Source organism: Symphalangus syndactylus, chromosome 22 (assembly GCF_028878055.3).
Source record: "Symphalangus syndactylus isolate Jambi chromosome 22, NHGRI_mSymSyn1-v2.1_pri, whole genome shotgun sequence".
Taxonomy (NCBI): Eukaryota; Metazoa; Chordata; class Mammalia; order Primates; family Hylobatidae; genus Symphalangus; species Symphalangus syndactylus.
In genome coordinates this window covers 14,120,659-14,136,364 of record NC_072444.2, presented here as the reverse complement: position 1 = coordinate 14,136,364, position 15,706 = coordinate 14,120,659, and the positions used below count along the sequence as shown (strand labels likewise).

General features: G+C 50.2%; 1 protein-coding gene across 4 annotated transcripts in view; it reads right to left on the bottom strand.

Annotated features, from left to right (window-relative positions):
• Nucleotides 1-12,515, bottom strand: part of TCEA3 (transcription elongation factor A3) — a 48,738-nt gene extending 36,223 nt beyond the window's left edge. Inside the window, exons 1-5 of one of the 4 annotated variants that reach the window (XM_063631599.1) lie at nt 12,446-12,515; nt 12,000-12,088; nt 6,525-6,587; nt 5,360-5,465; nt 4,704-4,845 (exon numbers count right to left, since the gene is read on the bottom strand). In XM_063631599.1, coding sequence (XP_063487669.1) covers nt 4,704-4,845; nt 5,360-5,465; nt 6,525-6,587; nt 12,000-12,068 — 380 coding nt within the window. In that variant the 5' untranslated portion in view covers nt 12,069-12,088; nt 12,446-12,515. Of the gene's footprint in view, nt 1-4,703; nt 4,846-5,359; nt 5,466-6,524; nt 6,750-11,999; nt 12,207-12,445 lie in introns of those variants that run through there. The other 3 variants (XM_055261838.2, XM_063631600.1, XM_055261840.2) reach the window with 3 other exon arrangements.
• Between the last annotated feature and the right edge of the window lie 3,191 nt (nt 12,516-15,706).

Here is a 15,706-nt window from a genome sequence, read left to right as displayed (position 1 = left end):
TACTAAAAAAAATACAAAAATTAGCCGGGCATGGTGGCACATGCCTGTAATCCCAGATACTTGGGAGGCTGAGGCAGAAGAATCACTTGAACCTGGGAGGTGGAGATTGCCGTGAGCTGAGATCGCGCCATTGCACTCCAGCGTGGGCAACAAGAGTGAAACTCTGTCTCAAAAAAAAAAACAAAGTTGTACACTCTGCCTAAAGGAATGGAAAAATTATGTATGTAGTTAGACCAGGCCTGGGAAAGGAGAGGAAGAAAAATAAAAGCTGCTTAATTTGTCTGATGTGCACAAATATTTCCCATGCTTATTCTAAGTTTCACTAATGTGGTTACAGTGTTTGTATAATAAATTATCATTAAGAAAACTAAAAAGAAAGGAAATTAATTAACTGAGCTGAAATAGAACCCCTGACAACTGGCTTCTCCCAGCAGAATGAAGAGATACCTCTCCATTTTCTGCTCAGCCCCAGCAATAGCTTCATTTCCGAGCCCCATGGCTGTGAAAAGTGAGTGGGCATAACAATTTAGTGTCCCAGGAAAATGTATAGTGCACTTCAAATTTTATTAACAAAATATAAATATAAATGTACATGTGAATTTTTTTTTTTTTTTTTTTTTTTTTAGACAGAGTCTCACTCCTCACCCAGGCTGGAGTGCAGTAGTGCGATCTTGGCTCACTGCAACCTCCTCCTCCCAGGCTCAAGTGATCCCTCCACCTCAGCCTCCCAAGTAGCTGAGAACACGGGTGCATGCCACCACGCCCAGCTAATTTTTTCTACTTTTAATAGATAGGGTTTTGCCATTGGTCTCTAACTCCTGAGCTCAAGTGATCCACCTGCCTTCACCTCCCAAAGTGCTGGGATTACAAGCATGAGCCACCTTGCCCGGCCCATATGTATGTTCTTTTATTTTTTTTAAAGACAGAATCTCCCTCTGTCGTCCAGGCTGGAGTGCAGTGGGGTAATCTTGGCTCACGGCAACCTCAGCCTCCCAAATTCAAGTGACCTTCCTGCCTCAGCCTCCCGAGTAGCTGGGATTACAGGCACCCACTACCATGCCCAGCTAATATTTGTATTTTTAGTAGAGACAGGGTTTCACCATGTTGGCCAGGCTGGTCTCGAACTCCTGACCTCAAGTGATCTGCCCACCTTGGCCTCCCAAAGTGCTGGGATTAAGGGCATGAGCCACTGAGCCTGGCCTGGCCTGTATGTTCTTAAAAAACTATAAAGATATACATCAAAATGTTAACAATGGTTATTTCTGTTATTTTCTTCTTGTGTTTGATTTTCTAAACTTTTTACACTAAACACACCTTGCTACTGAAATGAATACATTTATGTACATGAAAAGGTTACAAAATAGTATCCAGAGTGTAATTCAATTTTATTAAAACAAATAGGTATTTTATACCTATTTATAGGTAGTAATGCATAGGAATAGTCTAACAGGATGTATATATACATATATAAATTTTATATGTATATATACACACAATTATATGTGAGTGCTTGTTTCTAGATAATAAATGATATTTTATTTTATTTTATTTTATTTTTTGAGACAGAGTCTCATTCTGTAGCCCAGGCTGGAGTGCAGTGGCGCGATCTCAGCTCACTGAAACCTCTGCCTCCCAGGTCCCGGTTCAAACAATTCTCCTCCTCAGCCTCCTGAGTAGCTGGAATTACAGGCACGTACCACCATGCCCAGGTAATCTTTGTATTTTTGGTAGAGATGGGGTTTCACCATGTTGGCCAGGCTGGTCTTGAACTCCTGACCTCGTGATCCACCCGCCTCAGCCTCCCAAAGTGCTAGGATTATAGGCGTGAGCCACTGTGCCTGACCCTTATCTTTTGTTTTGTTTTGTTTTGTTTTGTTTTTAAGACGGAGTCTAGTTCTGTCGCCCAGGCTGGGTGCAGTGGTGCGATCTCGGCTCACTGCCACCTCTGCCTCCCGGGTTCAAGCGATTTCCTGCCTCAGTCTCCTGAGTAGCTGGGATTACAGGCGCCCGCCACCAGGCCCAGCTAATTTTTGTATTTTTAGTAGAGACAGGGTTTCACTGTGTTGGCCAGGCTGGTCTTGAACTCCTGACCTCGTGATTCACCTGCCTCAGCCTCCCAAAGTGCTGGGATTACAAGCATGAGACACTGCACCCGGCCTATTTTCTTATTTATTTGTATTTTTAAAACTTTCTACAATGAACAAGTAATTATCTGTATTATAAAAAATACAAAATAGCTAAACTAAGACAACTAAAATATAATTAAAGACTATTACAAATAAAACATTTTATTTTTAAGAAGAAAGAACTGAGAAAATGATGTCTGTGTTTCAGGCCATAATACTGAGTCTCAGAGATGAAGGCCATAAGTGACCAAGTTCAGCCCAGAACCTGGCTTTCTGCTTTCTCATTGTTACTTCTCCTACACCTGTTGTCTTCATACAGGCCTTTAAAAGAAATCCCTTTACTGTCCTTTTTTTTTTTTTTTTTTTTTTAACAGTCTCGCTCTGTTGTCCACGCTTGAGTGCAGTGGCGGGATCTCAGCTCACTGCAACCTCTGCTCCCGGGTTCGAGCGATTCTCCCGCCTCAGCCTCCTGAGTGGCTGGGACTACAGGCATGCACCACCATCTCTGGTTAATTTTTGTATTTTTAGTAGAGACGGGGTTTCACCATCTTGGCCGGGCTGGTCTCAAACTCCTGACCTCAGGTGATCCGCCCACCTCGGCCTCCCAAAGTGCTGGGATTACAGGCATGAGCCACTGCACCCAGCCTCTTTACTGTTCATTTAGTGGGGCTTGGGGATGGAGCAAACAAAAACAAAAACTGCATATGTTCAGGCTGCCACCTTTACCTGGATGCCTACACTCCCCATGTGACAGATTAGTCCCAAATCCCATTTGGTCCCTCCCCAGTAGTTCAGCCTCTAGCGGGTAATGAGACCTTCAACTTCATCTCACAAGAGCTCTCCTGCTCCTGGTCCTTCATTTGCCAAAGTTCTCATAACCACACAGTGCTCCAGACATGGCCAGACCAGCCAGGGCATGAACAGGAGGCAATCCACAGGGCAGGGGACCATGCTGCTACAAACGGGCTAGCAATATTCAGTAAATGTTCACTCTGTGCTAGGCACTGTGGAGATGGTCAGGGATTCCCCGAGCCAAACTTCTAATCCCTTTGGGAAAAGAAATCACACTCGTGTGAAAAGTTAGATGCCAATTAGGGTTTTTCCAAGTAGGATACACTTGCAAAATGAGCAATGGAAAGGAACAGAACATAGAAAATGTGACAAATCCATTTCACAGGCATTACCTTTTAAAAAGCAGGCTATTAAAATTGGGGATGACTATAGCAAACAAGTCAAAGAGAACCGAAAGAAAAGCCATACACTAACTCATCAACAGTGATTGTCTTTGGGTGGTGGGAATGTGAGTGATTTTTTTTTCTACTTTTCTACATTTTCCTTTTTTTTTTTTTTTTTTTGAGACGGAGTTTTGCTCTTGTTGCCCAGGCTGGAGTGCAATGGTGCAATCTCAGCTCACTGTAACCTCCAGCTTCCGGGTTCAAGTGATTCTCCCGCCTCAGCCTCCTGAGTAGCTGGGATTACAGGCATGTGCCACCACGCCCAGCTAATTTTGTATTTTTAGTAGAGATGGGATTTCTCCATGTTGGTCAGGCTGGTCTCGAACTCCCGACCCCAAGTGATCCACCCACCTCGGCCTCCCAAAGTGCTGGGATTACAGGGGTGAGATACCGCGCCCGGCCTTCCGTTATTTTCTACAACAGATTTTTATCCCTCTTATTTGTTTAGTTTTTAAAAGCACTGTTACTATTTTTTGTTTCAAAAGCAGTACAGGATCATTGTGAAAAAAACCCAACAATTCAGATTTAAAATTGTTATTGTATAATACAGAAAGTAGAGATCCTTTTAATTTATGATATATGTCTTGGTTTTTGTTTGTTTTTGAGACAGGTTCTTGCTCTGTTGCTCAGGCTAGAGTGCGGTGGTGCAATCTCAGCTCACTGCAACCTCCATCTCCCGGGCACAAGCGATTCTCCCACCTCAGCCTCCAGAGTAGCTAGGATTACAGGTGCGCACCATCAAGCCTGGCTAATTTTTGTATTTTTTGTAGAGGCGGAGTTTTGCCATGTTGCCCAGGCTTGTCTCAAACTTGTGGGCCCAAGTGATCCTCCCGCCTCAGCCTCCCAAAGTGCTGGGATTACAGGTGTGAGCCACTGCGCCCGATGCAGTGAATCTTATAAGTGGCTATTGCCTTTGCTAGCATCTTGGAAACTTTGTCTTTGGGACTGTTACAAGATTTGGGATGTGAGGCTTACACCCGCTGTGGTCTTGTTTCCCTGCACCTAGGCTGTTGCCTGAGTAGGCCAGAGAAGAGCTCTAGACTGCTGTGTGGTCTCCTGTGGGAACTCTCTGTAGAGAAATGCTGGAGGCCCTCCTGCAGATGCACTCTTTCCTGTCCCTGCATCCTTCTAGGCAAAGCCAGTGCCATTTATGGCCTATTTGGGTCTTGTGAGTCTAACGTCTGGTTGAGCCAAAGAAGACCCCCAGAGGGGGCACTGCAGGAGATAATACCCGTATCTTCCTCCCCAGGATGTGAGGTTTAAATGAGATAATATACACTGAGTTGCTGTCAGTGGACATGACAAGTGTCAGCTCCCTTCTCTCCATCCCAGAAAAGAATACCTGGTTTTGGGGTCTTCTCGTTTTTTCCTTGGTGGAGAAAGGCCTGCTTCCGGCTTCCAGTCTGAACGGTCAAGCCCTTTCTCCTTCTTCTTTGCTTTTTCTCTTTCGTCTCCTTTTTCTCCTTTTGGGGGTCCAGGGGAGTCTGAAAACAAAAGGGTGGCATTGTCCCTCAGCTAAGCTCTGTCCCAGCAGAACCCAGCATGACTTTAGTGGGGAGGGAGCAAAGGGCAGGGACAAGGACAGCAGCACACACACTCCCAACATACACACAAACACATTTACACACAAATGCACATACAACAGGAACGTGTGTACAAATACACATTCTCACATGGGGACATTAATACATTGGCAAACACACCTCTGCACATATTCAGACAAATGTGTGTATGTAGACATGTATTATATAGACAAATGCAGGAGAGCACAAACACATAAGGGGCACATGTGCTCAAAACTCACAAGTCTACAAATCTTGCACTTGTGTACACAAACATTGGCAGTCCCCGACTAGCTACCTCCCGGATCCAGAGGCCATCTGTCACTGATTAAGTCACTCAACAGACGTACACTGAGTGCTGGCTATGAGCCAGGCCCAGTCCTGTCCTAAGCTCTAGGAGAAAAACAGGGCTCAAGACAACCTTGTCCTCTCTCACCTAGCAGCCGCTTCCAGTTTTTGATAAGGACTTTGGCCAAGGACACCACCTCCTTGTCTGAGCAGTGCTTGCGGACCCCATTAACAGCAACTCCAATCCTGGTTGTCTGCAAAGTGAGAGGGTTAAGGCATGATCTGGGAATGGATACACAGGAATGGCTGCCATCATTGGCAGGTCCTGCCCCAGCTCTACCACCACCTCCCCTTTCAACCTGGACCCCCAGAGTCCTAGCCTTGACTCCTGGCTGAGGTCAGAACCCCACTGCTGTAACTGAGGCCCTGCTCTGCACGAGGCCGAGGGCCCAGGGCTAAGCCTGACATGGAGGATACCTGTGGCTTTGGTGGAAGCCTGCACCTAGGGTTGGGGGAGGCACTTGGCTGACTGTCAGGGCCCCTCCCCTTCCCAACCCTCTAGTGTCTATTTTTTTGAGATGGAGTCTCGCTGTGTTACCCAGGCTGGAGTGCAGTGGTGCAATCTCAGCTCACTGCAACCTCCATCTCCCAGGTTCAAGCGATTCTCGTGCCTCAGCCTCCCGAGTAGCTGGGATTATAGGCGTGCATCACCTTGCCCAGCTAATTTTTGTATCTTTAGTAGAAACGGGGTTTCACCATGTTGGCCAGGCTGGTCTCGAACTCCTGACCTCAGGTGATCTGCCTGCCTCGGCCTCCCAAAGTGCTGGGATTACAGGCATGAGCCACCGTGGCCAGCTCCCTCTAGTGTCTTTGAGCTCCAGTTTCAACTGAGACAGCAGCTCCAGCTATGAGACCTTGCATCTGTCTGTGCTGATTTTTCAGGGCCAGGAGCTTTTGGTAAATCTGGGGACTTTAAGGGCCACACGGGGATTTTTAAATGGGGGACTTTTCTCTCTCCCTGGATCATTGGCTTCTTGGATCCCACAGGCCCAGGGCCTTGGGAATTGGGGTATTCAAGAAAAGCAAACCAGTCTTGCTCCAAGGCCCAGAGGTCCCCTACACCTAGAAGGTACCCTCTCCGTCCCCGAGATGCCCCTGTGTCCCCCTCAGTCCCTCCCTGGGAGGTCTGCACCTCAAGATCCCCTCCCCGCAGGCCTCCCCTCAGAAATTCCTCCCAGACTCCACCTTCCCCCACCAGGGGTCTTTCCCTCCCCCACCAGCTCTCCCCCCAGGCACTGTCCCAAGGCTTCCACCTGTAGTAGCTGGATGGACATCTGGCAGCTGTGCAGCTTCTTCAGAAGGTCCAGGGCCCCTTCCTGTGGGAAGCCACAAGGTGAGGACTGGGGCCCAGGTCCTGACCAGGCTTCTCTGACTATTGTGTGGCCTTGGTACAGGGAGCAGGAGGATACAGACAGACACGTGGCCGAAGGATAGGCAAGGGGCAGAAGGAAGGAGAGAGACGAGAAACATTCTGTCCTAGACAGTGCTCTAACTTCATCCCCCGCCACCTGCTGGGTTCAAACCCTCTGAGCCAGGCTCCTGACCTCCAGCCTTTGGTTCTGCTGTGCCTCTCCCCAGGAATGCCCTCCCCCTTCCCCATCTTTCCTCCAAAATGAATTCCTTCCTGGCTTATTGTTGCTCGTGTGCCTGTAGCGTCCTTCCCTTACCTCCCCACTGTGAACTTCACAGGGTGAGGACTGGGGACTTTTTAAAAAACAAAACAAAACAGCTTGGCCAGCACGGTGGCTCACACCTATAATCCCAGCACTTTGGGAGGCTGAGGTGGGCAGGTCACTTGAGGCCAGGAGTTCAAGACCAGCCTGGCCAACATGGTGAAGCCTGGCCAACATGGTGAAGCCCCGCCTCTACTAAAATACAAAAATTAGCCAGGCATGGTGGCGCATGCCTGTAATCCCAGTTACTCAGGAGGCTGAGGCAGGAAAATCACTTGAGCCCAGGAGATGGAGGTTACAGTGAGCCAAGATCATGCCACTGCACTCCAGCCTGGGTGACAGAGCGAGACTCCAACTCGAACAAAACAAAACAAAACAAAACAGCTTTTTTAAGGTATAATTGACATACAATAACTGCACACTTTACAGTGTAAAATTTGATAAGTTTCAACATAGGTATACACCCATGGAACCCTCACCACAATCAAGATAAAAGCACAACCACCAGCCCCAAAAGCTTCTTTCTGTCCCCTTTCTAATCCATCCTTCCCCATCCCCAATCCTAAACAACCACAATTCTGCCTTCTGTTACTATAGGTGACCTTGTATCTTTAAGGATTTTATGTAAAGAGTATGTAGGGCAAAAACCCTTTTTTATCTGGCTTATTTCGGCATAATTATTTTTGAGACTCATCCATGTTGTCTCGTGGATCAGTAGCTCCTTTTTACTGCTGAGTGGTTTCCACTGTACGTATGTACCACAGTTTGTTTGGCATTTTTTGAGACAAGATCTCACTGTTGCCCAGGCTGGAGCGCAGTGGCACAATCACAGTTCACTGCAGCGTCGACTTTCCAGGCTCAGGTGATCCTCCCACCTCAGCCTCCTGAATAGCTGGGACCACAGGTATGCACCACCACACCTGGCTAACTTTTTGTATTGTTTTGAAGAGATGGGGTTTTGCCATGTTGCCCAAGCTGGTCTCAAACTTCTGGCCTCAAGTGATCCTCCTGCTTCAGCCTCCCAAAGTGCTGGGATTGTAGGCGTGAGCCACCACACCCAGTCTACCACAATGTTTTAAATTCATTCACCGGTTGACGGGACTTATGGATAGGTTCCAGTTTGGGGCTGCTACAGATAAAGCTTCTAGGTACATTCATTTCAAGTCTTTGTGTGAACAGGTACTTTAACTTCTCTCGGGTAAAGAGAACCGTTCTAATCTCTGAGACCTTAGGGCTCAGCAGAGAGTCCAGTGCTCCCTGAGTGGATGAACTTGTGCAGGAGTAAAGCAGAAAGAAGGCGGGAGGGAGAAAAAGCCTTAGGTTTGAAAATCTGTGACCTGCCAGGCCCTGGACACCCTCTGACTCATTTCGGCCTTCTCCTTTCCCCCAGCCCCTTCCTAGAAGCCATACCTGCCTGCTGTCCTGAGATCAGTTCCCCGGGGAGCACCAGCTGACGGTGTCCTGTATGTTCCTATCCTTGGCCCACACTTCATGGTTCCAGCTGCCAATCCCTGCCCTGCCAGGACCTGGACCATGTCCCAAGAGCTGCCCTCTGTCAGTCCTTAGCCTCCCTGAGAACTTGGGTTCACGGTATGTTTTCAGAGGCATGACCTGCAGATGTGTGTGTATGTGAACTTGGGGGTGCACAACTCCAAGTGTAACATTAATTAAAGGCTTGCTATGTACTGGGCACTCTTCTAAGCTTTTTTACGTGTATTATCTCATTTAACTCTCACAATGACCCTATCGGGTAGGTCCTGTGTATTATTCCCATTCTTACAGAATTATTATCCCATGTTCACCAAAGAGCAATCCAAGAAACAGAGAGGTTAAATAATTTTCTCAAGGTCACATGCTTTATAAGGAGCCAAGTTGGGATTCAAACTCAGGCCTTTTGGGTACTATACAAATTGTGTTAGCGTGGGCGTAGATCTGTCTAGACATACACAATCATGGAATATCAACATGGGTAAGTGCAGTGGTGTGCTGGCCAACATTTAACAACCAGTTCTCAAGGAAAAAAAAAATGACCTGTAGTGTTTGCCAGTTTCTGTGGTGTAAACACTCATCCCATGGCCAGTTTCAAGCTGCCAACATGCTGTCACTGAACTGAAGGAAGTTTTGGGAGGAGATGTACAGTACCATACCATCATATGGTATTTCCACCGTACAGATAACAATAGAAGTAAATTACCTCTGACCATACATAGCAGTACAACGTAGTAAAACAATCAGGAAGTGATTATTTTGGAGGATTCCTTACCTTTGTTTCTAATATAATTTATTTAATTGTAAGCAGATAATGTAATTTTTTGAAACAATTGCTGTGTTTAACCACCAGGTTGCAAAATTCCTGAAAATGCAACAATCAGTGTTAAGCCAGTTCCACCTCTCTACTGGGTGTATGCCTCGTGTGTCACCGCTGTATAACTGGGTCATATTGGAGGAGAATAGCCATGAGCCTGGATTGTAGCTGAGTAAACAAAGCCTTGTGCAAATGTTGCTGGGTGTATCTCTCTGAACACACAAATGGGTTCTGTAGCCAGCAGTATCTCTGGTCTAAGTGTGGAGCTGTGAATATGCAGCTCCAGGCACAGCTGTATCTATCTGGCTTTGTGGGATGATGCGTGTGATATAAGATCTGAATGTATAAATGTGGCTGTTTGCTAAGTCTGTAGCATTGCATGTCTGGGTGTAGCTGTGCTGCATGCACATGTGTGTGGCTGTCTTTGTGTATCGTTCTGTAACTATAATGGTCAATGTGGGTCATACGGGTCAGTATGCTTGTCATGTTGGTGTCAGTAGCCGTGTCTCATACACAGTTAGGTTCAGTTGCTTGTTTAACTACTGTGTTGTGGCTGCATGTTATAGCTATATGAGTGTGTGTAGCTGTGACCGTAGGCACTTGATTGCATGTTTGAAGTTGCTTCTGTTAGTGCATGCTCAGAGGATGTGACAAAGCCTTAAGTGGCTGAGACTTCAGCAACTGGCAGTAAACCCCAGGCCTGAGCCGCAACGTGGAGGATCCTTCTTATTACAGGAAGTATGTCTTCCCCTGCCTAACCACTGCTAGGCGGGTCCACTTTCACTCCCAGAGCAGGCCCCACCTTTCTCGGCCAGATGCCTAGAGCTCCATGCCCACCCAGATGCTGCCAAGAGCCCAGGCGCGGACGTGGCTGTAAACTGGATCCATGCTGCAGGGACCCTGCGGCCAGACTTGCATCTTTTCTGGGGACAGCTCTGGGCACTTCCACAGGAATCTATCTCCAAAAGACACCATTTCCTCTTCCTGTTTCACAGAAGAGGAAACTTGAGGCCCAGGGAGCGAAGGTTGAGTGGCTTTTGCCTAGGACCATAAAAGGAGTGAGGGGGAGGCCAGGGCAGGTCCTGTCCTCTTCAGCCAGAGCTCTACCCCAAGCAGGCTGCCTCTCCCCGGGTCTCTAGGCATCCCCACCCTACCCCTCTTACCCAGGGGCCCAGAATTTCTTTCCTGGCCCAAGCTTGGGGGTCAGTAAGGAGCTGGGCTGGGATAACCTGTCTATTTGAACTGGAATTTGGCTCAGAATCCCCGGCTGGGCTCTGCCAACCCCAGCTGAGAAAATGCTCCCCCATGACTTGAGGCTCAGTTGTACTGAGGATTGTGGAGGAGCCTGGAATGGGGAGTGCATGGAGGTGAGAAGCTCCCAACACTCTGCAGGTTTGTGCTGTATCTTTCTGTGTTGGACCTGGCTGCGTAGAAGCAGGTCTTGTTCGCCAGTTCTTACCAAGCACAGGTCTGAGTCCGACTAAGGGCTTTACATCTCTATCTCATCTCTCCAATCCTCACTGCTGCCAGCAGAGACAAGAATCCAGTGACATCCCTTCTCCAGAAGCAGATAATCTCATCTCTTTCTTACAGATGAAGAAGCTGAGGCTCTGGCCTTTATATGGACACCAACTCATGACTGCCCAGTGTCCACTCCAGGGCTCCCTGCCACTTCATGGTTCCAGCGACCCTTCCCTGGGCCTTGGCTACTCTTCCTGGCTCTAAAACTTCCCTTAGTGTCTCTTACTTTCCCAGGCTCCTAGGTGTCCTGGAAATGCAGGTGGCTGCAGCACAAGGCTACTGATGGTGGGAGGAAGAGGACCCTGGAACAAAAAAGGGAGGTGGGATGGGCATGCTCACCAGGCTCCCTTTTTTTCCCTCCCAGGATGAGCCCAGGCCTTCCAGGACCCAAGACCAAATTTGCTCTGGCCAGGCGACCAGTCGGCCGCCAGCCCCAGGCAAAGATCACGGGGAAGATCAAACATTAACTTCCAGCTGGGTCTGCGCTCTGGCCAGGACCCTCCGGTAGGGCTGTCAGCCCTGCTCCCAACCTCCCGCCGAGCCCGCTCCTCCCTCCGCCCTCGCCCTCGCTGCACAGGCCTCCAGCCCGGCCCCCTTCCCCCACCCCGCGGGCCCCCGCACCTGTTCAGCCCCCGCCCGTCCGGGCCGCACCCCAAGGCCAAGGAAATGGAAAGTTGCCAAAAGAACCGCTCCTGACGCACCAAGCGGTGGGGTCGCAGGATCCACAGCCTTTTGCTTCTCTCCCGCAGACCCACTCCGGGGTGCAGGGATGCAGCTCAGTACCCCCGTTAGCCCAAGTTTCTCTGCCACTTCTCGGGCCACCAGGATTCGCCCCCCCGCCCCGCCCCCGCCATCGCCGCCGCTCCCTGGGCTTTGCACACGCCAAGTCCTGGGACTCCGAAAGTCCTTTCCCACGTCCAGCTCTCTTCGCCCGCTTTCCTGGGCCCTGCACTAGCTGCCCAGAGTGTACCCTACACATCCAAAGGGACGTGCACAAGTCGCGCCTCCGGGACCCGTACGATCCCCCTGGGCCACGCACACGCCCACCTCGAGGTACTCAGCAAGGGTCCCCAAGGGGCCTTGGGCCCTGCACCAGCCGCTCCTCCCTCGGGTCCCCGAGTCCCGTACGCACCCGCACGGCGCCCCGCCAGTACGTCCCCACCCCGGAATCCGGGGCTCGCCCGTGCCTCCCGGGGGCGGGGGCCGTGGCCCAAACTCTGCAGCCTCACCGTGTTCTTCCTGGCCACCATCTTCTCCAGCTTTTTGGCGATCCTCAGCAGCTCCTCTTCCTGGCCCATGTTGGCCCGCGATGCCCGGCCTGGCGAGGGGCACAGGGGCAGCCGTAGGGCCTCGGGGGCAGGAGGCGCGAAGGCGGAGGGCGCTCAACCCGCGCGGGCCCCAAACACACACGACACACACGCCCGGAGGGGCGGGGCTCTCCCCACCCCCACCCCCCACCGCCCGCCTCGCAACTGTGCGGGGGAGGGGTGGCGGGCACTAAATATAGACTTCAAGGGCTTGCCCGGGCACTGATTGCCCGCGCCGGCCGGTCGGGCCTCAGGGGAGGGACCAGGCTGAGAGAGGGGACCCTCCACCTTCGGCCCTTCCAGGGGCGCCGGGGAACCGAAGAGAGATTTGGGAAAGAGGGCTCTCTGGCGAGGTGGGAGGCTGTGACCTGGCCACAGGCGGCGGTCGCCCGAGGGTGTCCCAGGGGCCCCAGGAAGCGTTCTGGGCTCCCGCGTCTCTGCACCGTTGCATCTCAAAGCGGGAGGACTCAGTTCCGCGCCTATGCCAAGTGGAGGCAACTCGGTGCGCTCGGATCCCGTGTGTGTGTGTGTGTGTGTGTGTGTGTGTGCGCGCGCGCGCGCGTGTGTGTAGATCACTAAATCCAGCTCTGCTTTAACCTGCACTCACTCCATCGTGCACACGGCCTGTGCATGCCACGTGGATCCAGGCTCCTGTTTGCCTCTGTCTACCTAAAACTTCATTTGCTGGCTGTTTTGTTAGTAAGGCTTTGCATTTTTAACAAGCTCCTACGTGCTGGGGGTGCTGCTGGTCCCAGAACTACACTCTGAGTAGTGAGAGCTTATTGGGGAGATTCTTTTCATTTTTTTGAGACAGGCTCTCCCTCTGTGGCTGAGGCCAGAGTGCAGTGGAGCAATCAGGCTCACTACCTCGACTTCCCCAGCTCAACTGATCCTTTCTGCCTCAGCCTCCTGAGTAGCTAGGACTACAGGTGTGAGCCATCCATCATGCCCAGCTAATTTTTTAATTTTTTGTAAAGACTGGGTCTTACTATGTTGCCCAGGCTGGTCTGAAACTCCTGGTCTCAGGTGATCCTCCTGCCTTGGCCTCCCAAAGTGCTGTAATTACAGTTGAGATTTATTCTTTTTTTTTTTGAGATGGAGTCTCGCACCGTCCCCCAGGGTGGAGTGCAGTGGCGCCATCTTGGCTCACTGCAAGCTCCGCCTCCCGGGTTCACACCATTCTCCTGCCTCAGCCTCCTGAGTAGCTGGGACTACAGGCGCCCGCCACCACGCCCGGCTAATTTTTTGTATTTTTGGTAGAGACGGGGTTTCACCGTGTTAGACAGGATGGTCTTGATCTCCTGACCTCGTGATCCGCCTGCCTCGGCCTCCCAAAGTGCTGGGATTACAGGCGTGAGCCACCGCGCCCTGCCGAGATTCATTCTTAAGTGCACCAAATTTTGAGAAATACTGATCCAGGTGCAAGGCTGCCAGGTCAGGCCAGTGCCCCCTCAGTGGGGCTGGGTTTGGAAGAGTCATCTTAGCGGAGGGGTGGAAACACAATTGTGTCTATCTTCCCCAGCCATGCACGGATCTGCCTTCCTGTGGAATGATCTCCAATGATCTTCAAGTATCTCCTGCAGACCCAGTTCTCTTGCTAAATAAGTGAGTTTAATGGACAGAAAATGATCTTCCTGTGATGGGGGTGGGGCTCAGGAACCTGGAGGGAAGGCATGAAAAGTGGTCCACAGTGTGCGCAGGTTGGGACTGTGGGAGCTGGGGTTGGGGTGTCGAGTGAAATCTCCTGATTTTCCTGAGAGAACCCCATTCCAGCTTGGGTCGCAGAGGCAGCTTGGTGTGGACACCTATCTTCTCGTTGCTATGTGACTGGGATCAAGGTAGGACAGAGTGGGATTTTTTCATCCATTCAACAAATACATATTGAGTGTCCAAGCAATGAACCAGACAGACCCAGTCCCAGAAAGCTTGAGACTCAGTCTATGGGCAAGAGAAACCTTAAACAAAAACAGACATGGTCAATTAATGCATTTATCATAGCTGGGGTGAAGGGCAGGAAGCAGTGGAGAATAGCTTAAGGACACATTTGAGGGGAACTGCACTGTTTAGGGTGTCATCTTCTCTGAAGAAACGAAGTTTAAACTTTGGGCTGAAGTACACAGTGGGCATTGAGGGGAGGAGGAAGAGTGTTCACAGAAGAAAGGAAGAGGCATTCAACATATATTTATGGAGCACCTAATATGTGCCAGGTAGTTCTTGTTCTGGACATCCAGAGGAACAAAACAGTCCTCTCCTCTTGGAGTTCCAAATGTGCAAAGCTTAGGGATGGGAGGGTGCCTGGCCTGCCTGACAGTGTTGGAGGAACTGAAAAATTAGCGTGGCTGCAGCACAGAGGTGAGGAGTGTGGGGAGAGGCAGTGCGTGGGAACTGAGCATGCAGCCCTGCCGGTCACATTTGGGAGGTTAGACTCTAATGGTTTGGGATTCTGGGAGGCCTTTTTGCCAATCCCAGCCAAGCCCTTCTGGGTTGAAGAGACTCAACCTCAGCAGCCTGAGGCTACTTAGGATTGCCTTATAAAAACAAACAAACAAACAAAGGCCAGGAGTGGTGGCTTATGCCTGTAATCCTAGCACTTTGGGAGGCCAAGGCAGGAGGACTGCTTGAAGCCAGGAGTTCAAGACTAGCCTGGGCAACAGAGAGAGAGAGAGACCTCGTCTCTATGAAATATTTTTAAAAGCTGGGCATGGTGGCGTGGGCCTATAGTCCCAGCTACTCGGAAGGCTGAGGCAGGAGGATTGCTTGAGCCCAGGAGTTCAAGGTTACAGTGAGCTCTGATTGTGCCACTGTACTCCAGTGTGGGAGACAGAGCCATCAAAAAAAAAAAAAAAAGATTTTTCTCCAACTTCCACCCAGTCCCCACCCTAAGCTGTGCAACATCAAAAGAAGTTAAGACTCCTAGAATGTCAGGGTATGAAGGATCCTAAGGAAACATGGAGTCCAACCTCTTTATTGTATAGATGGGAAGACCGAGGCCCAAAGAGGGTGATGATCCTCTCAGGGTTGGACCCTGTTGATACCATCATATCCCCTCTGCCTACCTATCCACTCTGCAGGTCACTGGAAGATAATTCCTGGACACACCTTGGACAGCTCCCCACATTTCTCTGATTAGGAGCTTTGGGGTGGTAGGAAATTGATGCCCTCAGAAAGAACATCCCCAACCAGCAAGAAACCAGAGTTGGTGGAAAACATCCAGTTTCTTCACTCTCAATGGGACAACCTGAAGGCATGTTCTAGTCAATACTGTTTCTCACATGTCCCCAACAAGAGTTAGAGACAGAGTCTCGCTCTGTTGTTCAGGCTGGAGTGCAGTGGCGCCATCATGGCTCACTGCAGACTTGAACTCCTGGGCTCAAGCAATTCTCCCACCCAAGTAGCTGGACTATAGGTTCTCACCACCACGCCCAGCTCTTTATTGCTCTTTGACTTTGTTTCACTTCTCTATTCCCTCATTATGCTTCCTGGGATCATTTCACAGATAAGCTACTTGCTCCCAAATCCTTGTCTCAGGGGCAATCAACAGAGACAGTGGCAGAGGACCATGGGAGAGGTAGAATTTCAGGTCTCCAGACTCCTAGTCCAGTGCTCTTTCCAGGGTTTCTCAACTTTGG